The following is a 26,682-nucleotide window of genomic DNA, read 5'->3' on the forward strand; positions in this document are numbered from 1 at the left end:
GGACTAATCAGCCACATGCGAGCTCATTTTTAATGTGGAAGCAAGTCATCCTCGGTTCCGAGGGGCTGCCTAAGAGAAAGAAGAGATAAATATACAGAAGTCTTTCTTTTGGAAACAGCAGAGCTTTAACCTGGAGCTGGAGGGTTTAACCAATCGGGTGAATCTGTGTTACTATTTCTATGTTTATGAATGAACTTGCGACCAATCAGTTACGTCCCCCACCCTCTTATAACCCAATAACTTCTGTCTTCATAAAAATATTATTATTTCACCTTGGCCAATTGAATTGTTCTCATCATCATCATCCATTCATTGCCCTCATAATATTGCTTAACCCAATTTAAACCAATCATTGCTTCTTCAATGAAATCCAAATGTAGCCACTTCAGATTCTTCATTTGCTACAAAGTCCGAGCCTCCCTCGCGTCTAACCAATGGAAGCTCTCCTTTCATCCGACGTCTGAGTCCTGACCAATCAGCTTTGCCGACCTCGCACTTCTGGGTTTGGAGGTGGCCAATCGGCGCGCGGGACGGGCGAGATGCAGCCAATCAGCGCGGCGGTGGCAGGCGGTGGCCGGGCCGGGTGCTTCAGACATGGCGGGGCAGGGCGATCCGGTGCAGAGGGAGATCCACCAGGACTGGGCCAACAGGGAGTACATTGAGGTCATCACCAGCAGCATCAAGAAGATCGCGGACTTCCTCAACTCATTCGGTAAGGAGCGGTGGCAACAGCAGCAACAACAGCCAGCAGTGGCACCAGAGGCGAGCTTCCTCTTTACACCCACCCCGGTGGGTGCCAGTGATGCTGGGGTGGAGGGCCTGCTTCAGCTCATATCCGCTGCTAGTTTGGCTCTGACTTGACGGTAGTGGGAAAATAAAATTGCATCTAATTTCCAATTATCGATTAAAGGGGGTGGGGTTAATATATGTTTGGGCAAGGGGAAAGGAGAGAAATTCCAATGTGCAGTCTTCTTGCACCCCCCTAGAGTGTTGTCTTCTTGCTCCCCCCTGCACCCCAGGGTGTTGTCTTCTAGTTTCCCCCCCCCCCCCGCACCCCAGGGTGTTGTCTTCTAGCTCCCCCCCTGCACCCCAGGGTGTTGTCTTCTAGCTCCCCCCCTGCACCCCAGGGTGTTGTCTTCTAGCTCCCCCCCTGCACCCCAGGGTGTTGTCTTCTAGCTCCCCCCCTGCACCCCAGGGTGTTGTCTTCTAGCTCCCCCCCTGCACCCCAGGGTGTTGTCTTCTAGCTCCCCCCCTGCACCCCAGGGTGTTGTCTTCTAGCTCCCCCCCTGCACCCCAGGGTGTTGTCTTCTAGCTCCCCCCCTGCACCCCAGGGTGTTGTCTTCTAGCTCCCCCCCTGCACCCCAGGGTGTTGTCTTCTAGCTCCCCCCCTGCACCCCAGGGTGTTGTCTTCTAGCTCCCCCCCTGCACCCCAGGGTGTTGTCTTCTAGCTCCCCCCCTGCACCCCAGGGTGTTGTCTTCTAGTTCCCCCCCTGCACCCCAGGGTGTTGTCTTCTAGCTCCCCCGCACCCCAGGGTGTTGTCTTCTAGCTCCCCCCCCAGGGTGTTGTCTTCTTGTACGGTGATGGTTCCTTGGGTATCGGTTGCCCTCTGAAGTCTCATCCAAGTACCCATTCTTCATGTGTGAATCTAGACCGTGAGCGTCGGCAGCTATTTGACCATGGCAGCATTGCCGTTCTCAACTGACCTTCATGCAGAGGTTGCTGAAGCTAATCGTATCACCCCAACTGCCACCCAGGCTGGAATCAGCCAATTTAACACCGTCTAGACCTTGAATGGGTTTTAAATCATCTGTGTAATAAATAGTCTGAACGACTGTGTTATTATATTAGAGGTAATTTTGCTCATTCAAAAATATAACTCTTATCACAAGCATCATTCACACTCCATGGACAAACGTGTTGATTGGCGGTTAGGATCAGATCAGCCATGATCTTATTGAATGGCGGAGCAGGCTCGAGGGGCCGATTGGCCTACTCCTCCTATTTCTTATGTTCTTATGAATGCCCCAACACTGATGCATTGTCTCAAGATTGTTTCCTGAATTGCCTGTTACCTTAAGTTAATCAGGCCCTAAACAGCAGTGCATTGAAATCCACCAAATTGAGTATCTGTAAAGAGGAACATCTCTTAATTCTATTACACCAGTGTGTCCACAGTGTGTATTAAGGAAGGCCTTTTAAAGACCTCCTTCACCTTGTTGGTAGGACACAAAAGCTTGTCATTGACTTTCTTATCTCTAGTCTCCAACCTCTCTCAATGCAGCGCTCCCTCAGTACTGCACTGAAGATTATGCGTTCAATCTTCTAGTGAACTAATTATCCGTGGCCCCCTCCTATTTCTCTTCTACATGTTGCCCCTTGGCGATATCATCCAAAAACATAGCGTCAGTTTCCACATGTACGCTGACGACACCCAGCTCTACCTCACCACCTCCTCTCTCAGCCCCTCCACGATGTCTAAATGGTCAGACTGCTTGTCCGACATACAGTTCTGGATGAGCAAAACGTAAACTTGAGGTCATCCAAAACTCGGCTGCCCGTGTCCTAACTCGCACCAAGTCCCGTTCGCCCATCACCCCTGTGCTCGCTGACCTACATTGGCTCCCGGTTAAGCAACGCCTCGATTTCAAAATTCTCATCCTTGTTTTCAAATCCCTCCATGGCCTCGCCCCTTCCTATCTCTGTAATCTCCTCCAGCCCCATAACCCTCCGAGATGTCTGCGCTCCTCTAATTCTGCCCTCTTGAGCATCCCTGATTATAATCGCTCAACCTTTGGTGTCCATGCCTTCTGTTGCCTCGGCCCTAAGCTCTGGAATTCCCTCCCTAAACACCTCCGCCTCGCTTCCTCCTTTAAGACGCTCCTTAAAACCTACCTCTTTGACCAAGCTTTTGGTCACCTGCCCTAATTTATCCTTATGTGGCTCGGTGTCAAATTTTTTGTCTTAAAATACTCCTGTGCTACTCCTGTGCAGCATCTTGGGATGTTTTACTATGTTAAAGGCGCTATATAGATATGGTGTGGAGATGCCGGTGTTGGACTAGGGTGGACAAATGTAAGAAGTCACACAACACCAGGTTATAGTCCAACAGTTTTATTTGAAATCACAAGCTTTCGGAGCGCTGCTCCTTCGTCAGGTGAAGTTGAGAGATGCATAAAGACACAACTTATATAGTCAGAGAATAATGCCAGATGATTACAGGTAATCTTTCTAACTGCCATTTATCACACCTCGGCAGAGAGATAATCACAGCAATCAAAGGTGTGAATGGTGTCCAAACAGGTTAGTCAGGAAAACATTACATCAAAGAACAATGAGGTGGGGTCACAAGGGGTCAAATGTTGCAGATGCTGGTGTCTGTATGAAAAACAAAAAACAGACAAAAAACATTTTTTTTGCTGGAAATCACAGCAGGTCCGGCCGCATCTGTATAGAGAGAACAAGCCAATGACGAATCGAGTCTGGATGACCCTACGTCAGGTGGGGTTACATGTAGCATGACATGAACCAAAGATCCCGGTTGAGGCCGTCCTCATGAGTGCGGAACTTGGCTATCAGTTTCTGCTCTACGATTTTGCGTTGTTGTGTGTCTCGAAGGCCGCCTTGGATAATGCTTATATAGATACAAGTTGTTGTTGAACCTTCTGAATCAAGGTGAACGTGCTATCAACTGACGCCAAATTGAGCGTGCTTGTTGGGTTGATGGTGTATAATTGTCTTGATTCCTGAGTTTTATATTTGAAAGGAAGTGTGGTAGTTGTATGAAGACGGGTCTCTATGGGAAAGAGTGTATTGAAATAAGGTTGCCTTTCCAGTTGCAATGAAATTTCCTATTTGATTGCATTTTGAAGTATTTTGTCCTCTGCCTGTGCTTTTCTGTGGCATGCTGTTTGGATATTTGTGAGAATCAATTAAGACTTGCTCTCTGATTTCTAACTCTTCCCCATTTTCCCCTCTCCCTGTCTCTCCTCTCCCCCGCCAGCCCCCCCCCCCCCCCCCCCGGCCTCTCCCTCCCCCCGGCCTCTCCCTGTCCCCTGTCGTCCTCCTCCACCCCTAACATGTAAATCACTGCTGTGGCTCTGTGACCAGAGAGAGGAGTGGGTCAAGCCAAGCAATTCATTTGACTTTGTCTCATGAAGCGATATGGGTCAGTTCCTCATAGTTAGTTTGAGAACTGACTCCGGAAAGCAGATGCAAATAACAGCCAATTCTGTGTTTCAGACTTGCAACCAGGGCTTAAGTCCTGTTATTTTGACAGCAGCACTGTCAGCCGTGGCTCAGTGGGTAGCACCCTCGCCTCTGAATCAGAAGGTTGTGGGGTCAAGTCCCACTCCAGAGACTTGAGCACAAAAATCTAGGCTGACACTCCCAGTGCAGTGCTGAGGGAGTGCTGCACTGTCGGAGGTGCCATCTTTCGGATGAGATGTTAAACCGAGGCCCCGTCTGCTCTCTCAGGTGGACATAAAAGATCCCACGGCACTATTTCAAAGAAGAGCAGGGGAGTTATCCCCGGTGTCCTGGCCAATATTTATCCCTCAATCAACATCACTAAAACAGATGATGTGGTCATTATCGCATTGCTGTTTGTGGGAGCTTGCTGTGCGCAAATTGGCCACGGCGTTTCTTACATTACAACAGTGACTATGCTTCACTGGCTGTAAAGCGCTTTGGGGCGTCCTGAGGTCATGAAAGGCGCTATAGAAATGAAAGTTTTCTTTTGTGTCTTTTTGCAATAAAGTGTTGATATCTTAATCTCTTTCCTACCAACGTATGCAGTTTTTAACAGAGTCAATTCAGACATCAAATCAGTAAGAGAAATTCAAATATTTACTTACGTTTTTGACTCTCCTCTCGCCCCAAAGATTGACCCCTAATCTTTCCCCTCTCCTACTCTTACTGCAACTCTTCCCCACTTTCCCCTCTCCCTGTCTTCCCCCTTCCCCCCCCCCCCCCCCCGTCCTCCTCCGCCCCTGACATTAGAGAGTTAAATGCGTCGCTCAAAGACTGGTGTGGGAGAAATGGGTTTTGCTTCTTGGGACACTGGCATCAGTACTGGGACAGGAGAGAGCTGTTCCGTTGGGCCGGACTTCACTTGCCCAGTGCTGGGACTAGAGTCCTGGCGAATCGAATAACTAGGGCTGTAGAGAGGACTTTAAACTAATTAGTGGGGGGGAGGTTTTAAGAGAGCGAAAAATAAAAATCACAGCGGAGAAGGCAATAGAGCAAGGTAGCAGTGGGGGAATTAAAAACCAGAGCGTGTCAGGAAGGGACAGAATGTATAATGCTAAAGTAGTAAAAGGGGTAAAAGCAAGAATAAATTGTCAGAAAACATATTTGAAAGTTCTTTATCTGAATGCACGCAGCATTCGTAACAAAATAGACGAGTTGACGGTACAAATAACTACACATGGGTATGATCTGGTGGCCATTACGGAAACATGGCTACAAGATGATCATGACTGGAAACTAAACATACAAGGGTATTTGACAATTAGGAAGGACAGACAGGAAGGAAAGGGAGGTGGGGTGGATATGTTAATCAAGGATGGAATCACTACAATAGTCAGAAATGATACTGGGTCAAAGGCTCAGGATAGTGAAACGGTTTGGGTGGAGATAAGGAATAAGAAGGGGAAAAAGTCACTAGTGGGCGTAGTCTATAGGCCTCCTAACAGTTGCAACTCTGTTGGTCGGAGTATAAATCAGGAAATAGTTGGGGCTTGTAATAAGGGAACAGCCATAATCATGGGGGATTTTAACTTTCATATTGACTGGACTAATCAAATTGGGCATGGCAGCCTTGAGGAAGAGTTCATAGAGTGTATTAGGGATGGGTTCCTTGAGCAGTATGTAACTGAACCAACCAGGGGGCAGGTAATCTTAGATCTGGTCCTGTGTAATGAGACAGGATTAATAAAAAATGTCCTAGTAAAGGATCCCCTTGGAATGAGTGACCATAATATGGTAGAATTCCAAATTCAGTTTGAGGGTGAGAGAGTTGGATCTCAGACCAGCGTACTGAGCTTAAATAAAGGAGACTATGAAGGTATGAGAGTAGAATTGACTAAAGTGGACTGGGAAAACAGATTAAAGTGTAAGACGGTACAAGAGCAGTGGTCTACATTCTAGGAGATATTTCACATCTTTCAAGATAAATATATTCCACTGAGGAAAAAGGGGAGTAAAAGAAAAGACAGCCATCCGTGGCTTAGTAAAGTAATAAAGGATAGTATCCGACTGAAAACAAGGGCATATAAAGTAGCCAAATCTAGTGGGAGTGATAGGTATATCAATTGGGAAGCATTTAAAAGCCAGAAAACAATAACTAAAAGATTAATTAAGAAAGGGAAGATAGATTATGAAAGTAAACTAGCAAAAAATATAAAAACAGATAGCAAGAGTTTCTGCAGCTATATAAAAAGAAAAAGGGTGGCTAAAGTGAACGTTGGTCCCTTAGAGGATGAGACCGGGAAACTAGTGGTGGGGAACATGGAGATGGCAAAGACGCTGAACAAATATTTTGTATCAGTCTTTACAGTAGAGGACACTAAAAATATCCCAACACTGGACAAACAGGGGGCAAAGGGGGAGGAAGAGCTAAAGACGATTAAAATCACTAAGGAGATGGTACTCAGTAAAATAATGGGACTTAAGGCGGATAAATCCCCCGGACCTGATGGCCTACATCCTAGGGTCTTGAGAGAAGTGGCGGTAGGGATTGTGGATGCATTGGTGATTATTTTCCAAAACTCCCTGGACTCAGGAAAGGTCCCGGCAGATTGGAAAACTGCTAATGTAACACCCTTACTTAAGGGAAGTAGACAAAAAGCTGGAAACTATAGACCAGTTAGCCTAACATCTGTGGTTGGCAAAATGTTGGAGTCCATTATTAAGGAAACAGTAACAGAGCATTTGGATAAACATAATTTAATAGGACCGAGTCAGCATGGTTTTATGAAGGGGAAGTCATGTTTGAAAAATTTGCTTGAATTCTTTGAGGACGTAACATACAGGGTGGATAAAGGGGAACCAGTGGATGCAGTGTATTTGGACTTCCAAAAGGCATTTGACAAGGTTCCACACAAAAGATTACTGATCAAGGTAAAAAATCACGGGATTGGGGGTAATATACTGGCATGGGTGGAAGATTGGCTATCTAACAGAAAACAAAGAGTTGGGATAAATGGTTCGTTATCGGGCTGGCAGTCAGTAACTAGTGGTGTTCCGCAGGGGTCAGTGCTGGGACCCCAACTCTTTACAATTTATATTAACGATTTGGAGGATGCCGACGATACAAAGATGGGAGGGAAAGCAGTGAGTGAGGAGGACATAAAAAACCTGCAAAAGGACATAGACAGGCTAAGTGAGTGGGCAGAGGTTTGGCAGATGCAATATAATGTTGGAAAGTGTGAGGTTATGCACTTTGGCAGAAAAAATCAAAGAGCAAGTTATTATCTAAATGGAGAGAAACTGCAAAGTGCTACAGTACAAAGGGATCTGGGGGTCCTGGTGCATGAAACACAAAAAGTTAGTATGCAGGTGCAGCAGGTGATCAGGAAGGCCAATGGAATCTTGGCTTTTATTGCAAGGGGGATGGAGTATAAAAACAGGGAAGTCTTGCTGCAGTTATACAGGGTATTGGTGAGGCCACACCTGGAATACTGCGTGCAGTTTTGGTTTCCATATTTAAGAAAAGATATACTTGCTCTCGAGGCGGTTCAGAGAAGGTTCACTCGGTTGATTCCAGAGATGAGGGGGTTGACGTATGAGGAAAGGTTGAGTAGGTTGGGCCTCTACTCATTGGAGTTCAGAAGAATGAGAGGCGATCTTATCGAAACATATAAGATTGTGAGGGGGCTTGATCGGGTGGATGCGGTGAGGATATTTCCACTGATGGGTGAGACTAGAACTAGGGGGCATAATCTAAGAATAAGGGGCTGCCCTTTCAAAACTGAGATGAGGAGAAACTTCTTCACTCAGAGGGTAGTAAATCTATGGAATTTGCTACCCCAGAGAGCTGTGGAAGCTGCAACATTAAATACATTTAAAATGGAGATAGACAGTTTCCTAGCAGATAAGGAATTAGGGGTTACGGGGAGAGGGCAGGGAAGTGGATGTGAGTCTAGATTCAGATCAGCCATGATCCTATTGAATGGCGGAGCAGGCCCGAGGGGCCGTATGGCCTACTCCTGCTCCTATTTCTTATGTTCTTATAACTCAAAAATTGAACATTTTCTGCGATACTACTTTTACATTTTGGTATAAAAAAATATTCGTGCACACTGATTGCTTTATGCCATGGTGTGGTACCTGAGAACATAAGAAATAAGAGCAGGAGTAGGCCATACGCCGTTCAATAAGATCATGGCTGATCTTTGACCTCAACTTCACTTTCCTGCCCGATCCCTATATCCCTTGATTCCCCTAGAGTCCCAAAAATCTATCGATCAGTCCAAAAATCTATCTATTAGAATGCTGGTTGAAGTCATGAGTTCTATTAATTTATGGTAGAGTATTTGTGAGGGAGGTGCTGAAAGAAGGATGGGCTCCCCACAAAGTGCTCTACTCTGGGAATTCCTAGTATTATAGAAAGGATATAGAGGCACTGGAGAAGGTGCAAAGAAGAATGCAGGTGCAGCAGGCGGTTAAGAAGGCAAATGGTATGTTGGCCTTCGTAGCGAGAGGGTTTGAGTACAGGAGCAAGGATGTCTTGCTGCAGTTGTACAGGGCCTTGGTGAGACCACATCTTGAGTATTGTGTGCAGTTTTGGTCGCCTTATCTGAGGAAGGATGTTCTTGCCATGGAGGGAGTGCAGTGAAGATTCACCAGGCTGATACCTGGGATGGCAGGAATGACGTATGAGGAGAGATTGGGTCGATTAGGCTTATACTCGCTGGAATTTAGAAGAATGAGAGGGGATCTCATTGAAACTTATAAAATTCTGACAGGACTGGACAGACTAGATGCAGGAAGGATGTTCCCGATGGTCGGGGAGTCCAGAACCAGGGGACACAGTCTAAGGATAAAGGGTAGGCCATTTAGGACAGAAATGAGGAGGAATTTCTTCACCCAGAGAGTGGTGAACCTGTGGAATTCTCTACCACAGAAGGCGGTGGAGGCCAGTTCATTAAATATATTCAAGAAGGAGTTGGATATATTTCTTAAGGTTAAAGGGATCAAGGGATATGGGGAGAAGGCAGGGACAGGGTACTGAGTTTGGATGATCAGCCATGATCTCATTGAATGGCGGAGCAGGCTCGAGGGGCCGAATGGCCTACTCCTGCTCCTATCTTCTATGTTTTCTATGCCAGAACTGAGAGGTTATACCTGTCAGGAAAGGCTGAACAGACCGGGGCACTATTCTCTAGAAAAGAGAAGGATGAGGATTGACCAGATGGAGGTCTTTACGTCTACCCTATCAGATCCTTTCATAATCTTAGAGAAGGTGTTTCCACTTGTGGGGGAGACCAGAACTAGGGGCCGTCAATATAAGATGGTCGCTCATAAATCCAATAGAAAATTCCGGAGAAACTTCTTGCCCCAGAGAGTGGTTACAACACGGAACCCGCTACCACAGGAAGTAGTTGAGGCAAATAATATAGATACGTTTAAAGGGAAGCTAATCACATGAGGGAGAAAGGAATAGAAGGATATGTTGATGGGGTTAGATGAAGAGGGGAGGAGGTTGGTGTGGAGCACAAACACCGGCATAGACCAGTTGGGCCGAATGGCCTGGTTCTGTGCTGTATATTCTATGTAAGTCAGTCGGAGAGAGAGAGGCATAGTGAATAATTTTTATAGCACAGCTTCCTTCCCTCCTCGCTTGAAAGTGCTGATTCTTAGTAGGGTCAGGTTCCAAGGTGTATCCTGCTCCCTGTCACCTCGCCCACGTGGCTCTGACCCATGTCTGATTTGTGGACAGTGGGCGGAACTTTCAATGTCGGCAGAAACATCAAATGGGAGGTCGCGGGTCAGCCGGCCGTTATACACCCTGGGAATCGACCCTGACCCCCCCCCGTAATACACCCCAGAGAATCGACCCCCCCCCCCCCCGTAATACACCCCAGAGAATCGACCCCCCCCCCCCGTAATACACCCCAGAGAATCGACCCACCCCCCGTAATACACCCCAGAGAATCGACCCCCCCCCCCGTAATACACCCCAGAGAATCGACCCCCCCTCCCCTAATACACCCCAGAGAATCGACCCCCCCCGTAATACACCCCAGAGAATCGCCCCCCCCCCCGTAATACACCCCAGAGAATCGACCCCCCCCTCCCGTAATACACCCAGAGAATCGACCCCCCCCGTAATACACCCAGAGAATCGACCCCCCCCCCCATAATACACCCAGAGAATCGACCCCCCCGTAATACATCCCAGAGAATCGACCCCCCCCCCCCGTAATACACCCCAGAGAATCGACCCCCCCCCCGTAATACACCCCAGAGAATCGACACCCCCCCCCTAATATACCCCAGAGAATCGACCCCCCCGTAATAAACCCAGAGAATCGACCCCCCCCAGTAAAACACCCCAGAGAATCGACCCCCCCCCCCCGTAATAAACCCAGAGAATCGACCCCCCCCCCCCCCGTAATACACCCCAGAGAATCGACCCCCCCCCCCGTAATACACCCCAGAGAATTGACCCCCCCCCCGTAATACACCCCAGAGAATCGACCCCCCCCCCCGTAATACACCCCAGAGAATCGACCCCCCTCCCACCGTAATACACCCCAGAGAATCGAGCCCCCCTCCCCTAATACACCCCAGAGAATCGACCCCCCCCCCCGTAATACACCCCAGAGAATCGCCCCCCCCCCCCCCCATAATACACCCCAACGAATTGACCCCCCCCCCCCGTTGTACACCCCGGGGAATCGCCTCCTCGTTACACCCCGCCTGAATTTCCTCTCTCTGGACTTCAGCGGAAAGGGGAATCGGGTGGGGTGTAGAATGGGCAGCCGCTCCGCTATTGCACCATTTTACACCCCCACCCTCGCCCCCACCAAAGTTGAAAGTTCATCCCGGTGAGTTGTCTTTGGGGGCGCCAGGCCGCACCAGACCCTGTCCGCACCTGACGCCCAGGCCTCAGCATTACCCGGCGAAGGGTGGTTTGAGGCTGATTAAGAGCAGAAGCCCTTTTTATTTTGCCCTGTCAAGCTAAGGGCACATGCAGTGCTCCTGCTGCTGACTAAGATCAGCTAACCCAGGACAAATCAGCAATTCAGTCTGAGACCGTCCTAGCCAGCTTTACTCACTGACTCAGCAGAACATTTAAAAAAAAGAAACTTAATTTTTCTTCTCCAGTAAATACAAACCCAGGAATAAGCAGCAGCCCACATTAAGCTGTTCACAGTTTGTTCTTGGAGTAGGAATGGACGGGGGCCATTCAGCCCCTCGAGCCTGCTCCGCCGTTCAGTTAGATTACGACTGGTCTGTACCTCAATTCCATTTACCCGCCTTTGCTCCATATCCCTTGATATTGGGGGGGGGCGGGCGGAGAAGAGTGTTCCAGATTTCTACTACCCTTTGTGTGGAAAAAGTGCTTCCTGATGCAAAGATTGACGTCAATCTAGTACTTAAATATTGCCAGCTGCTATGAAAGAATAAGTGGCTCGTATGAACTGTGGCCAAGCAGAGCTGGGCGACTGAGCTGTAAATACAGCAAAGTTCTGTTGCAAGAACATCTGTTTCCAAAAGTTTCTTTTTATCGAGAGATTCCTGTTTCCGTGCATGAGTTAACAGAAAGTGCTAATTTGACTTGGTAAAAAATAAAGTTAGAAAGTTGCTGTCCTGCTAAGTGCCGGGAATGAAGAATCTGCTTCTGTTAGATGTAAATAAATCCACCACCACCACAACAACAACAACTTGCATTTATCTAGCACCTTTAACTTGGTAAAACATCCCAAGGCGCTTCGCGGAAGATTATCAAACAAAATTTGTCACCGAGCCACATGAGCTATTAGGATAGGTAAAGCTTGGTCAAAGAGGTAGGTTTAAAGGAGCAGAGAGAGGCGGAGAGGTTTAGGGAGGGAATTCCAGAACTTGGGGCCCGGGCAGCTGAAGGCACGGCCACCAACGCTGGAGCAATGAAAACCGGGGTTGAGCAGGAGGCCAGAATTGGAGGAGCGCCGAGATCTCGGAGGCTTGTGGGGCTGGAGGAGGTTACAGTGATAGGGAGGGGGGAGGCCATGGAGGAACTTGAAAACAAGGATGAGAATTTTTAAATTGAGGTGCCCAGGACAGCGCACGCTACTCCCAACTATGGCATATACTAGGTGTTGTATTATATTGGCTTTGGATAAAACTGCCATGCACAGTAAGTCTGATTCAGAAGGTTACAAGCGAGATGAAAGGACAGAGGATAGGATTACGTGAAGGGCCATAATTAACAGATTCATGTGCCTGATTGCACGCAGTGTCTACAGTAGGATTAAAAAGGAAAAGAGGCAAATGTTAGAAATCGGAATCAAAAATTAAAAGTTGCTGGAGGCAAAGAGCAGATCTGTCAGCTTCTGGAAAGGAGTGAAGAGTGATCAGCATTCATCAGGGTCTAGTCTGGTCTAAGGAGCTCCCATTAGAAATATAAACCTGTCTCTTTATTTCCATTTCAGACATTAATGTTTCTGCTGCTGTCCCTTGGGGTTGGATACTGAGCTGCAGTCCAGAGGAGCTAAGCTAACATTTCTCTTTTCAGATGCAGGCAGGCTTGCCGTTTGTTTCCGACACTTTGGGCTGGGTTTTACGAACCTCGGCCGGTCCCGACCCCGCTGCCCACCCAGCGTGTTTCCCGGCCAATTAGAGGAAGCGGATCTGGTGACGTCATTTGATGACGCGTCATCAACTGGTTTCTTTAAAGGGACCATGGCCAACTTTCTTTTGACATTTGTGCTGTCAGTGTTCTGCAGCATTGAGGTGCTGCAAACACTGACAAGTGGTGCACGGCTGCACCCAGGCTCTCCCATGACTCCCTCCATATGCCTTTGGAGGGAGTCACAGCACGCAGGGAGGTCCTCTTCCCTTCCCATGGGCGGAAGAGACCTCCCCAGGAGATCAACACAGCCTGGTTGCACATTGCAGAGGAGGGCACAAGCAGGGATGTGGTCAGGAGGACCTGGGTGCAGTGCTGCAAAAGTTTCAATGATCTCATAAATCAGGAAATATTACTGCAAAGCCACACTCAACCTCATCCTGCTGTGCCTCTCATCACATTCCCATCACTCTTCCTTCTCTACCCTACTCCTGCACATCCTTACTCACACCAACTTACCTTGCACCTCCACCCATCCCTCTCTATCAACATTATCACTTCCCCATCTCACTAGCCACCCCTCACACTCGCCCTCATCCTAGTGCAATCATATCAACTAACAACACACAAGGGTAGGTACTTGGGTGTTTTATGCAATGTTCATGTAAAGTTTCTGTTAATGTGATGTCAAACATTGAAACCTTTATTTTCAACACTGCGTTCTTGGACAGATTTGTGTGCACCATTCAAAGTGGCTTAGTGAGTTACAGTGAATGGTGAGACATAACGGTACCCCCTGCAGTGGTGATGAGTGTGAAAGGAATGGCTTGGTCATTGTCAGGATGCTTTATGGTGTTTGGTGTAGGGTGGTGCCAACCTGGTGTATCATGTGTACAGCATCAAATGAAGTAAATCTGGCCATGGGAAGGCCATCCCTGGCCTCCCGGGCATCAATGTGGTCGGGTGCTGATGCCCTCTGTCCTGTGCAGCATCATTTGATTGCGGAGAAGGTTGGTGATGCTGGTGTTGGGGCTTTGAGGGCCAAGGTGAGAGTTTCAAGGGCACCCATGCTGATGGAATAGATGGCAGGTGAAGTAGAGATGACAGAAGCGATCTGTCAATGGTGGGAGAGGTAATGAGGTCAGACTGGATGGAGACTTGTGTAAAGACATGCAGTATGCTGAATCTGTAGTGGAAATGCAGTTTAGAGAAGCTAGTGGTTAAGGGAACATTTCTCAATTAGCTGGGAGCTTTGACTTGACATTTGAAGCTGTCAACTCATCAGCTGATTCAATGGCCAGTGACCTCCCGCCTCAGCTTCACAGACGAGGTCTAGGCACAGCGGGAAACCGGTGGGCGACCTGTCAAATCCAAAAAACTGGGGAAAAACCATTGATAAGTGGCTGTAAACAAGCCACTAATGATTGTAATTGCCTCCCCCGCCGCTGCGTGTTGGGTCTGCTCAGCGCTGACAGACCCAACATTTGGTAAAGGTGCGTGGGGGCGGGTTCACAGTTGGGTCCTGACCCTCCGACCCATCACCGATCGCGCCCGCTGACCCCCCCCCCCCCCTGCAAAATCCAGCCCTGTGTTTTTAACCCTGGTCACAGGCTCAGTTGCTGTGATTGTGCTGGGTGTTGGCTAATGGATTCTTGATGCTTTGTAAATTCTGTGTATCGATACAAGATCATGATGAATGGATTATGACATGAATCTTGTCATTCATGTGGCAATGACTTATGAAATAATACTGGGCGGCCTGCTGGTGGCGCTGTCCAGGGAGGGTATAAATACTCGGGCATGGGCCCAGCTTGCTCAGGACATTCTTTAACAGGAACTAGTGAAGGACACAACTAGATCTCCATGTTGAAAAACAGTTGATTAAAGCCTTGTTTAATACTCTGACCAAGTGCCTAGTAGTTTTCTTACGTCAGATTATTTTTGTACTTTTGTTGGGGGAGGTGGGGAAGAGAGGAGGAGATTAAAAGTGTTTAATGTTCCATGATGTGGAGATGCCGGTGTTGGACTGGGGTGGACAAATGTAGGAAGTCATACAACACCAGGTTATAGTCCAACAGCTTTATTTGAAATCACAAGCTTTCGGAGCGCTGCTCCTTCGTCAGGTGAAGTGGAGAGAAGCATACAGGCACAGCATATATAGTCAGAGAAAGCTGCCAGATGATTACAGGTAATCTTTCTAACTGCCCTTTATCACACCTCGGCAGAGAGATAATCACAGCAATCAAAGGTGTGAATGGTGTCCAAACAGGTCAGTCAGGAAAACATTATATCAAAGAACAATGAGGTGGGGTCATAAGGAGTCAAATGTTGTAGATGCTGGGGTCTGTATGAAAAACAGAAAAAAACCAAAAAACTTTGCTGGAAATCACAGCAGGTCTGGCCGCATCTGTGCAGAGAGAACAAGCCAAAGCCTGTATGCTTCTCTCCACTTCACCTGACGAAGGAGCAGCGCTCCGAAAGCTTGTGATTTCAAATAAAGCTGTTGGACTATAACCTGGTGTTGTGTGACTTCCTACATTTAATGTTCCAGACAGACATTTTAAAATGAGATGTAACCTTTATTTTGCTGCCTTCCAGTTTTCGGTGTGGGAGATGGAGACAGCCGACTCCTGCTCCCTCCTCGTGCCACAATGTATTCTCGACCTTGGGCACCAGTTGACCTGGCTGAGGGTGGCCATCCACCGGTCCAGGCAGCGCGCAGTCGAGGGGGGGTCATTCAGCCCGACTGCCCACCTCTCTCCCGCAACTATTTCCGCGCCCGGGTGTCCCCGGAGAGGGAGCATGCCGCGTCCGCCGGCACGCTTGAGGCCTCCCGTGACCGGTGGGTGGCGGAGGGACTGAAGTGCATTGTCGACACCAGGGGACAACATTGTGCTTTAATCCCGCAAGCAGTAGGTGCGTGCAACGAGGATGCGTTGCTGTGGGAATGAACTCTGGTGTATTTAAGCAAGTTGCGTTCCCGCAGTCACTGGCCGAGAGCTGTTTTTACAGTGCGCTGGTACTGCCAGCTCCTGACATGCGGGTTTCACAATTACTTGCTGGATTCCGTTCTTTTACTGTCGGGGGTGCCCTCTTTCGGAGGAGACGTTAAACCGAGGCCCCGTCTGCGCTCTCGGGTGGCTACGAACATACGAATTAGGAGCAGGAGTAGGCCACTCGGCCCCTCGAGCCTGCTCCGCCATTCAATAAGATCATGGCTGAGCCGATTACTCCACATTCCCGCCTACCCCCGATAACCTTTCACCCCATTGCTTATCAAGAATCTATCTACCTCTGCCTTAAAAATATTCAAAAACTCTGCTTCCACCGCCCTCTGAGGAAGAGAGTTCCAAAGACTCACGACCCTCTGAGAAAAAATTTCTCCTCATCTCTGTCTTAAATGGGCGACCCCTTATTTTTAAACAGTGAACCCTAGTTCTAGATTCTCCCAGTGATTGTCCCCCTCCATATTTGCGCAGAGCAGTCGGATATCTTTTGTAAAAGATCCCACGGTACTGTTTCTAAGAGGAGCAGGGGAGTTATCCCCGGCGCCCGGGCCAATATTTATTCCTCAATCAACATCACTAAAAGATAGATTTATCTGGTCATTATCACATTGCGGTTTGTGGGAGCTTGCTGTGCGCAAATTAGTTGCCGCGTTTCCTGCATGACAACAGTGTCAAAAACACAGGAAATGCAACAGATTAAAAGGCCATTTCCCAGCCCCCCAAACTGACCTTTTAACCTGTTTCATTTCCTGTGTTTTTTTTCTCAGTCCTGACAAAGGGTTTCGACCTGAAACGTTGACTCTATTTCTCTCTCCATGGATGTTGTCTGGCCTGCTTGAGTTTTTCCAGCATTTTCTATTGTTATTTCTGATTTCCAGCATCCGCAGTATTTTGCTATCGTATAAATGCGGAGTTCTTTTTACTGAATCCTCATGGCCGCTGGCCTTAACCTTCAACAAGCGTACTCTGGTGTTGCCCGGTGTATCTGGCACAACTTGGGTTTAGTGTTGGGCGTTAATTCGGAACATTGTGCCTACAAAAGGAACACTACATGTACGCAGAAAGGTAAAGCGTGGTACTTTCATTTTTTGCAGACATGTCCTGCCGCTCCCGGCTAGCAACACTGAATGAAAAGCTGACCGCACTCGAGCGAAGGATTGAATACATCGAAGCAAGGGTAAGAGGGACCTGGTTGGATTTATTGTGCAATGGGAAAATTTATATTGAGAGAAAATGTTTCATTCTTTGTTAGTACTAAAGTAAATCATAGCTTTGAGCGGTTGTCCCTCTCCATATTTGCACAGAGCAGTCATGTATCTTTTGTGGTTGTGTATAATCCATTCTAATAAACCAGCGAGGCTGGTGAATGTGTTCAGCTAATATGGTGGTGGACATTCCATTCAATGTATTGTTGCATGTTAAGGACTTCACAGGATATTGCGTTTGTGATGTGGACATTCAATATTCCCCCCATATAATTTTATTATTTTTGCCTCTCTTGCAATACTCTTTTTAAAAACTTTTTGTCTTGAATTGTGGGCTGACTGGGAAATGAAACTTTTCACACGGGCACCCAGTATCAGCATCAAGCAATTTCAGGTCAAGTGCGGGAGTTACAGCCCCAGCCATGTGCCGCGATCCCGCCCTCCAAAGAGCTCCTCTCCCGCGCCGTGTGAAATTCTCCATTTCCAGCACTGGTTACCCTGTGGTTTCTGTTGGGACAGCTTTGTGCTGCAAGTCCTTGCCCACTAACAACCGCTCAAGCTCATTTCACAACGGACTCCTGTTCGCCAGGAGACAGAAGAGACTTTCCGCTCTCCGGCCTGGGTTGGCCTCGAGCCGCACCCCCCCCCCCCCCCCCCCCCCCCCCAATCCCAGAGGTGAAAGCGTTTCAGTTTGAAGATCGCTGGCGGTGATTACTGAGCTTCAGCCGCAGCCTGGAGAAGTGGTTGGCACTTGACCCTGAGTAAGCGAATTTGAGGGAAGCGGGACCAATATTATGGGCCCGTTTAAAAGGGATATGGGGAAAGAGCGGGGGAGTGGGACTAACTGGATTGCTCTTCCAAAGAGCCGGCACAGACTCAGTGGGCCGAATGGCCTCCTCCTGTGCTGTATCATTCTATGGTGGAACATTAGTGCACTTTATTTAAACAAATCACCTTGAGTGTAATCCTGCAGAAAAGTGCTGAAAATATACTGTCGGACATAGGAATGAGAAAAGACCAAAGATCCATCTAGTTCGCCTTCTACCATCCTGGTAGTCGCATGTTACACTGAGAATGGAGTTGGTGACCAATCGTAGCAAAGGTTTAATCCAGTGCGTTTGTACGTTTGCTGTTGTGAGAGCGCGAGAGAAAGACAGGGCCTGGCACATTCGAACTCTTGTAGCTGTTAACACCGTGGAAGTGTATCCTTCACCTCTTTTTAATGTTCTGTGCGCCTGAGGTTCAGTATTAGATTTCCGGACAAGCCCACCCGCTGCGCTTGATAACATGCTGTTCCTTGGTCCACCCCGCCCCAAAACCTAAACTTCAAATGATCCGGCTCAATCTTGGGAACATGGCGGATCATTTTACTGTCGGAATATCGATCATTTGTGGATGCCCAGTGCCCAAAAGCTCTCGGGGATAGGAGCCTTGCCTGCGGAGAACACAACAGGTATTTATTTCCGGTCTGTTTAGACTGAAGCCAACTCCACTTCAGTGCATAAACACAGGAAAATGGTGCACCGTTGGCCAAATCTCAAGACCCAGACCCTCTTTCCCACCCCCCCCGCACCCCCAAACAAAAGGTAAAGGCGTCATTGGCGAACTTTGTATTGAGTGTCTCACCGCTCCGTAGCTACCTGGGGAACAGGGTCAGAGTGCATTGTGCTGTAACAGAGTCGGACCACGCAGCTGTCATAGTAACGTCAGCCCTGTAGCAGGAATGCAACTCCGTGTATGAAAATGTTTTTCTTTTTAAATGCGTTTTTTTTTAATGGACAGAACAAGTCTACTGACAATATGCGGGTGTGACTTGACTGGCTTTATTTCAGTTTGATCCGCCCTTTCTCATGGTTCAGTGCGTAGGGTACGTAGCACAGCGGTGATGTTACTGGACCAGTAATCCAGAGGCTTGGACAAATGACCTGGAGACATGAGTTCAAATCCCACCACGGCAGCTGGAGAATTCAAATTCAGTTGTTTAAATAAAAAACGGGAATAAAAAGCTGGAGTCAGTAATGGTGACCATGAAACCACCAGATTGTCGTAAAAACCCATCTAGTTCACTAATGTCCTTTAGGAAATCTGCAGCCCTTACCCGGTCTGGCCTATAATGGCCATAATGGACAGAACAAGTCTACTGACAATATGCGGGTGTGATTTGACTGGCTTTATTTCAGTTTGATCCACCCATGGTTCAATGTGTAGGGTCCAGACCCACAGCAATGTGGTTGTTTCTTAACCGCCCCTCTGAAATGGCCTAGCAAGCCACTCCGTTGCAGTCAAGAAGGCGGCTCACCGCCACTGTCTCGAGGGCAATTCGGGATGGGCAATAAATGCTGGCCTCGCCGTCGACGTCCACATCCTGCGAATGAATAAAGGTTGACGTAATAAAACTCACTACGCACTTGGTTTGAGTATAAAGCAAGGCTTTAATCAACTTGTTTCAGAACATGGAGGTCTAGTTGTACTTCACTAGTTCCTTGTCTTACAAAATGTCCCTGGCAAGCTGGGGCCTACGCCCGAGTATTTATACTCCTTGGACGGCGCCACCAGCTGGCCGTCCAGCGTTATTTCATAAGTAGTTTCTTGATGATGAGATTTATAACCAAGGTTTTGCATACTTCACCGTAGTGACCATTCTTTGGGTGCGAGGTAGAGAGAGTCATTGGGGGTGGGTTGGCGGGGTGGGTGGTAGCTGAGTGCAGCAGAACCGCTTAATGATATTGTTTGCGATGAATATTTTGCGCTAACGATGCACTTTTTTTGGGATTCGCTTTGCAGGTAACCAAGGGGGAGACCCTGACCTAAAACAGGTGCGTCTCAAGAACTGCTTGGAGTGTGGACTTGACGTAATCATGTCGGTGATGAACAGATGCCATCAAATTTTTGTTCCTTTCTATCTTAACTCTTTTGATCATTAAAAGCCTTTTAACGAGCGAGTTTGAAATAATTCGGACTGCGAGTTCCACGCTGCATTGGCTCCCACATTTGTAAAGAGGGAGCACCGGATTAAACGATGACCGTTTTGGGGAGTGGGGAAGGGGCGTGTGTAGGGGGGTGGATGCGGAATTGTGCCAACTCTTATTTGTGGTGATGTGGCTTTTTTTTCCCCTCCAAGATTTCAAGAACTGTGTTCTAACTCTTAAGTGTAACGTATATGAATCCTGTCTTTCCATTTTATTCTTGATTAAATAATGTCTAACCATTGCTAATGTTCAGCCTGCCAGTTATCCAGCTAGCACCTGGGTGAGAAAATAACTACCGCCTTTCTTAAAAACATCACATATGCAACAATTTTTTTGGGAGGGTTGGTGTGGGTATTACAAATAAATTATCATTTTATGGTTTATTTTCATTGCTCCAGTGTGGTTCACTGTATATTGAAAATAAAAATGTGGAGAAGAAAAACACTTTTTTTGGTATTATTAAATGGGTATATTGTACCTGAAGGAAACTTTTATTGAATTTTTTTTGGTGGGGCGGGGGGGAATGGAATTATTAGAAGAGTTTTCGTGTACCTCCAAACCGGCCTGTTGCATTTTCCTCTCGATCAGCTGGAGTACCCCACCATGTCTTGCTACAGCACAGTGCTGTTTAGCAAGTGGAGTTGATGCGCACACACACAGTTGTAGTTTATCGAGCCCGCTTTCTCCATGAACAGCCATCCCTGACAGGGTAGCAAGAATAGGACCTGTATTTTTTTAATTATATACTTTTTTTTTTTAGTTGGAAGTCGAATTGCTGTGCCAGTGACTGACTCCACAAACGTTTCCCACATTACAACAGTGGCTACACTTCGAAAGTACTTCATTGGCTGTGTTGTGGAGCATTTTAAACCAACACTCGACACAAGGTTTTCAGATCGATAGTCAAGTTGTCTTTATTGCACCAGTGGGGAGACAGTCTGCTCTGTCTTTAGCCAGACCAATACATTAAATATATTCAAGAAGGAGTTGGATATATTTCTTAGGGCTAAAGGGATCCAGGGGTATGGGGAGAAAGCAGGGACAGGGTACTGAATTTGGATGATCAGCCATGATCGCATTGAATGGCGGAGCAGGCTCGAGGGACCGAATGGCCTACTCCTGCTCCTATCTTCTGTGTTTCAGACTTCTCCAAATTGTTACAGCAAACACTACATTCTTATACATTAAAATAAGCATGGCAGCCTCATGCACAATTCATTCCTGCAACCTGATTGGATCTTGGCCCGCATGCACCTTCACGGATTGGTTATATATCCTATGGTAAACACGTGTAAGCCGCTGCCTCCATTAATTCATTCAAACTGCTGAATGCTGATTAAAAGATACCTTGGAATGCGACCTACATAATAAAGTTCTTGCGGGCAGTTGAAATGCTAGACACCCTGTCTCCACTTAATTGCTTTTTAGTCTTCAAAGGTCAGCTATCTTGACCGCCTCTTTATGGATGTGGCTTTTCATGTTAGCACCTGTCCTTCTTACACCATTCAGTGAAACTACCAGCGATGTCATTTTAACTCTTTCCCCACTTCAGGCTGCAAAACGCTTTGTGGCGTCCTGAGGTTGTGAAAGGCGCTATAGAAATGCAAACCTTTCTTTCTTTCACGACCTCAGGACGTCCCAGAGCCCTTTACAGCCAATTAAGTACTTTTTGAAGTGTAGTCACTGTTGTGATGTAGGAAACACGGCAGCCAATTTGCGCACAGCAAGCTCCCACAAACAAATGTGATAATGACCAGATAATCTGATTTTAGGTGTTGGTTGAAGGATAAATATTGGCCCCAGGACACCGGGGAGAACTCCCCTGTTCTTTTTAAAAAGAAAACTTGCTTAAAACCTTGTTACATCTCTTAACTTTTTCCAGTTCTGGCGAAAGGTCGTCGACCTGAATCGTTAACTCTGTTTCTCTTGCCACGGATGCTGCCTGACCTCCTGAATGTTTCCAGCGCTTTCTGTTTTTCTTTATGCCTTTCCTGAAGGCATTTTCTCCTTGCTGGGCATCCTACGATAGTCCAGTGTTACTGAATATTTCTGTCTTTACTGAGTAATTACAAAAGCCTGTGTGTTGAAAACTTCCACTCTTAGCGGTCTGTTGACCTGATTCGAAACCCTGGGTGGAATTTTCTTCCATATGAGGAAGAGAAAGACAAGTAACAGCAAGTGATGACAATGGAAAGAACGTTGTACTATGCTGGCGTGACTGGATATCGGGGAACCTGAGGCAAACGTTCTCATTTAAGAAATAGGAGCAGGAGTAGGCCTTTCGGCCCCTCAAGCCTGCTCCACCATTCAATAAGATCATGGCTGATCTTCTACCTCAACTCCACTTTCCTGCCTCATCCCCATCTCCCTTGCTTCCCTTAATATTCAAAAATCTATCGATCTCTGTCTTGAATATACTCAATGACTGAGCCTCCACAGCCCTCGGGTAGAGAATTCCAAAGATTCACCACCCTCCGAGTGAAGAAATTTCTCCTCATCTCAGCCCTAAATGGCCAACCCCTTATTCTGAGACGGTGACCCCTGGTTCTCGACTTCCCCAGCCAGGGGAAACATCCTCCCTGCATCTACCCTGTCGAGCCCTGTAAGAATTTTATACGTTTCAATGAGATCACCTCTCATTCTTCTAAACTCTAGAGAAATATAGGCCCAGCCTACTCAATCTCTCCTCCACGGGACAATCCCCCCATCCCAGGAATCAGTCTGGTGAACCTTCGTTACACTCCCTCTATGGCAAGTATATCCTTCCTTTTTAGGTTAGTTGTTGGCGGTTGAGAGATTACACTAGTCAAACAATGAGAGCCGAAGAGATAACGGGTGTCTGGCCTTTTGGGCACTGTATTAGTGCATCACTGTACTATGCAACAACAGTGAGAAATGGATTCCTGTTGTCTAGGGGAATGGCAGCAGGCTGAGTCTTGGTATGTTCCCACTAGGAAGGGAAATAAATCACTGGTCCTTGGCATACCTGCAAACCTCAAAAGATTGACTGGAGAATGGTAGCACAGGCCTTGCTCGTTGATACCCTGGACTTGGCATAGAATGAAGAAAAGGAAGACATGCATTTCTATAGCGCCTTTCACGACCACTGGACATCCCAAAGCACTTTACAGCCAATGAAGTACTTTTTTGTAGTGTAGTCACTGTTGTGATGTAGGAAATGCGACAGCCAATTTGCGCACAGCAAGCTCCCACAAACAATGTGATAATGACCAGATAATCTCTTTTAGTGATTGAGGGATAAATATTGGCCCAGGACACCACCTCTGCTCTTCTTCGAAATAGTGCCGTGGGATCTTTTACGTCCACCTGAGAGAGCAGATGGGGCCTCGGTTTAATGTCTCGTCCAAAAGACGGCATCTCCAACAGTGCAGCACTCCCTCAGCAGCACTGGAGTGTCAGCCTAGATTTCTGTGCTAAAGTCTCTGGAGTGGGACTTGAACCCACAACCTTCAGATTCAGAGGCGAGGGTGCTACCCACTGAGCCACAGCTGACTGAATGATGGTTAGGAATGTTATGGTGTGGAGGGAATTCACTGTGATCTCTACCTCTTGTCTGTTTAATGCATTGATTTTGTCGGGCCTCTTGCACTGTATGTTACCACAAGGGGTTACCGACTCCAGCTACAGAAGATTTAACCACTTTATACAGACAGTGGGGAGTATGTGAGCAACTGTGGATTCTGCATAGGAACAAATTCAAGAGGGAACTGGATAGATAATTGATTGAGAAAGCCATTGAGTGAGAGAGATAGTGTGTGATCATTTTCAGACTGCAATGGTCTCTTTACTCCTGTGGCCCCTATTGTGTTGGCTGTACAGTCAGTTTCTAAAGATTAAATCAAATCGGCTGACGGGCGGGAAATGTCAACACCACTGGTATTTGAAGTAAGGTATTCAGGTTTGATTTTTAAGTCTTGAACTTTGAAATTGTATACAAAATGCATCTAGAAAATGTTTGATTATGCAAAGAGAGGGAGATGCATATTCTAATGTTCCTCATGGTCTTTCAATTGTATAAAAGTGCCTACTGTTTGAAATAATGGATTTCTCACATTGTATATAAAAACAAACTTGCAGCCCAGTTACCTTAACACTTGGCAGTTTCTCTTATTAAATAATACAAAATGGTTTCAGTTCCTGAGCTAAGGAAGATAAAGGCACCAAACCAGAGGGGGGAGAAAATGAGGGGAGGGGCAGCTTAAGGCAAGGTCGAAGAAAAGGTTCACTAAAGAACTGTTTGACTGTGAAAAGTCTCCCAGTTTACTCATCAGTAAATCTTGGGGTCTCAAATCAAGGCTTCATTAGTAAATTTCTGCTTCATAAGGTAATTGATGAGCTGGGGCTAATGGAAAAGAGCTGTTTTTATAAAAAAAAAAAAAAAATCTGATTTCATGTATAAGTTTTTCCCACAGATATGTTTGTCAAATTCTGAGAATTATCAAAACTTTTCAGGTATTTCTGATTCATGAGAAGGAATTAAAGATACTGGTGCGGAACCAACTATTTTGCGAAAAGTCCAGTGAAATTTGTGTTTTGCTATTGGTTATTTATTGGTTTGGTTATTTGTGGTTTCTCGGCTTGAGATGTCGTCTGCCAGAATGCTGCTTGTCCTTAAATTAGAATGTACAAAGCTTTTCACACTGTTTCCAGTGAGTTTAATATCTACAAAGGGGATTTACTGTTCACCTCGAGCATTTTTTAAATTCATTCCTGGGATGTGGGCGTCGCTGGCAAGGCCAGCATTTATTGCCCACCCCTAATTGCCCTCAAGACCGCCGCCTTTAACCGCTGCAGTCCATGCGGTGAAGGTGCTCCCACAGTGCTGTTAGGGAGAGAGTTCCAGGATTTTGACCCAGCGACGATGAAGGATCGGCAATATATTTCCAAGTCAGGATGGTGTGTGACTTGGAGGGGAACTTGGAGGTGGTGGTGTTCCCATGCGCCTGCTGCCCTTGTCCTTCTAGGTGGTAGAGGTCGCGGGTTTGGGAGGTGCTGCCGAAGAAGCCTTGGCGAGTTGCTGCAGTGCGTCTTGTAGATGGAACACACTGCAGTCACGGTGGAAGGAGTGAATGTTAAAGGTGGTGAATGGGGTGTCAGTCAAGCGGGCTGCTTTGTCCTGGATGGTGTCGAGCTTCTTGAGCATGCTACATTTTCAGATGCTTTGGATATAAAGCCATGCTTCAGTCTAGCGTGATACAAAGCAGCTAGTCGCCAGGACTGTGTACCACAGCCCATTGATTCATCCATTCAGTGATTCAATCTAACTTTCAAAAAAACAATACTGCCATGGTAACAGGAATTTATGGTGTTTGATACAGGTAGATGCAAGAAAATCTATTTTGTAATTAACTTGATCTATATGCACAAACTGAGTCCATTTAGAATGTTTCGTTAGCTTTCTGCCTTTTACCATAACCATTATATCCTCTGGTTTCATTAGCCTAAGTTTTAAATGTTACGTTATAAGGCCAAACCTGGTTCAGTTGCATTGTAAATGAGTTTGGTTAACCCAATTAAATTGTGATCCACATTTGTGTGATAAATATGCTTGCTGAGTTTCACAGATGGGTGTGATTTTTATTTTGGTGTAATTTAGTAAAATCGCACCATATCTCTCATATTTATAGTATAAAAAATATTTAAAAACATCAAATATTGCTTGCCCAGTATTCCCCAAGTGCAGTGACTCACTGGCAGTCTTCGTTCTTGAGGAATACTCTGTCTCACAAAACACTTCCTGCCCACTCCAGAGACGTGAGCACAAAAACCTAGAATTTATAATGGGGAACAAAGAAACGGCAGACCAATTAAATACATACTTTGGTTCTGTCTTCACAAAGGAGGACACAAATAACCTCCCAGAGATGTCGGGGAACATAGGGTCTAATGAGAGGGAGGAACTGAATGAAATCAGTATTTGTAGGGAAATGGTGTTAAGGAAATTGACGGGATTGAAGGCCGATAAATCCCCAGGGCCTGATAATCTACATCCTAGGCTACTTAAGGAAGTGGCCCTAGAAATAGTAGATACATTGCTCGTCATCTTCCAGAGTCTATCAAGTTCTGGAACAGTTCCCATGGATTGGAGGGTAGCTAATGTTACCCCACTATTCAAAAAAAGGTGGTAGAGAGAAAACGGGGAATTACAGACCGGTAAGCCTGACATCGGTAGTGGGGAAAATGCTAGAGTCCATTATAAAAGATGTAATAGCAGAGCACTTGGAAAACAGTGACAGGATTGGACAAAGTCAACATGGATTTACAATCGTGCTTGACTAATCTGGAATTTTTTGAGGATGTAACTGGTAGAATAGATAAGGGAGAACCAGTGGATGTGGTGTATTTGGACTTTCAGAAGGCTTTCGATAAGGTCCTGCATAAGAGATTAACGTGTAAAGTTAAAGCACATGGGATTGGGGGCAAGGTACTGACTTGAATAGAGAACTGGCTGGCAGACAGGAAGCAAAGAGTTGGAATAAACGGGTCTTTTTCCGAGTGGTAGGCAGTGACTAGTGGGGTACCGCAGGGTTCGGTGCTAGGACCCCAGCTATTCACAATATATATTAATGATCTAGACGAGGGAACTAGATGTAATATCTCCAAGTTTGCAGATGACACAAAGCTGGGTGGGCATGTGTGCTGTGAGGAGGATGCCGAGAAACTCCAGTATGATTTGGACAGGTTGGGTGATTGGGCAGATGTA

General features: G+C 46.7%; 1 protein-coding gene across 1 annotated transcript; it reads left to right on the forward strand.

Moving 5' to 3' along the window:
• The first annotated feature begins 542 nt into the window (after positions 1–542).
• brk1 (BRICK1 subunit of SCAR/WAVE actin nucleating complex) lies at positions 543–20,199 on the forward strand. Its single transcript, XM_086002034.1, has 3 exons — positions 543–712; positions 16,879–16,961; positions 19,774–20,199. Exons 1-3 carry the CDS (start codon positions 595–597, stop codon positions 19,798–19,800), a joined length of 228 nt encoding a protein of 75 aa, XP_085858160.1. The 5' UTR covers positions 543–594; the 3' UTR covers positions 19,801–20,199.
• The last annotated feature ends 6,483 nt before the right edge of the window (positions 20,200–26,682 follow it).

This window comes from Somniosus microcephalus, chromosome 11 (genome assembly GCF_052327205.1).
Source record: "Somniosus microcephalus isolate GS21.2 chromosome 11, FLI_Smic_1.0, whole genome shotgun sequence".
NCBI classification, from domain to species: domain Eukaryota; kingdom Metazoa; phylum Chordata; class Chondrichthyes; order Squaliformes; family Somniosidae; genus Somniosus; species Somniosus microcephalus.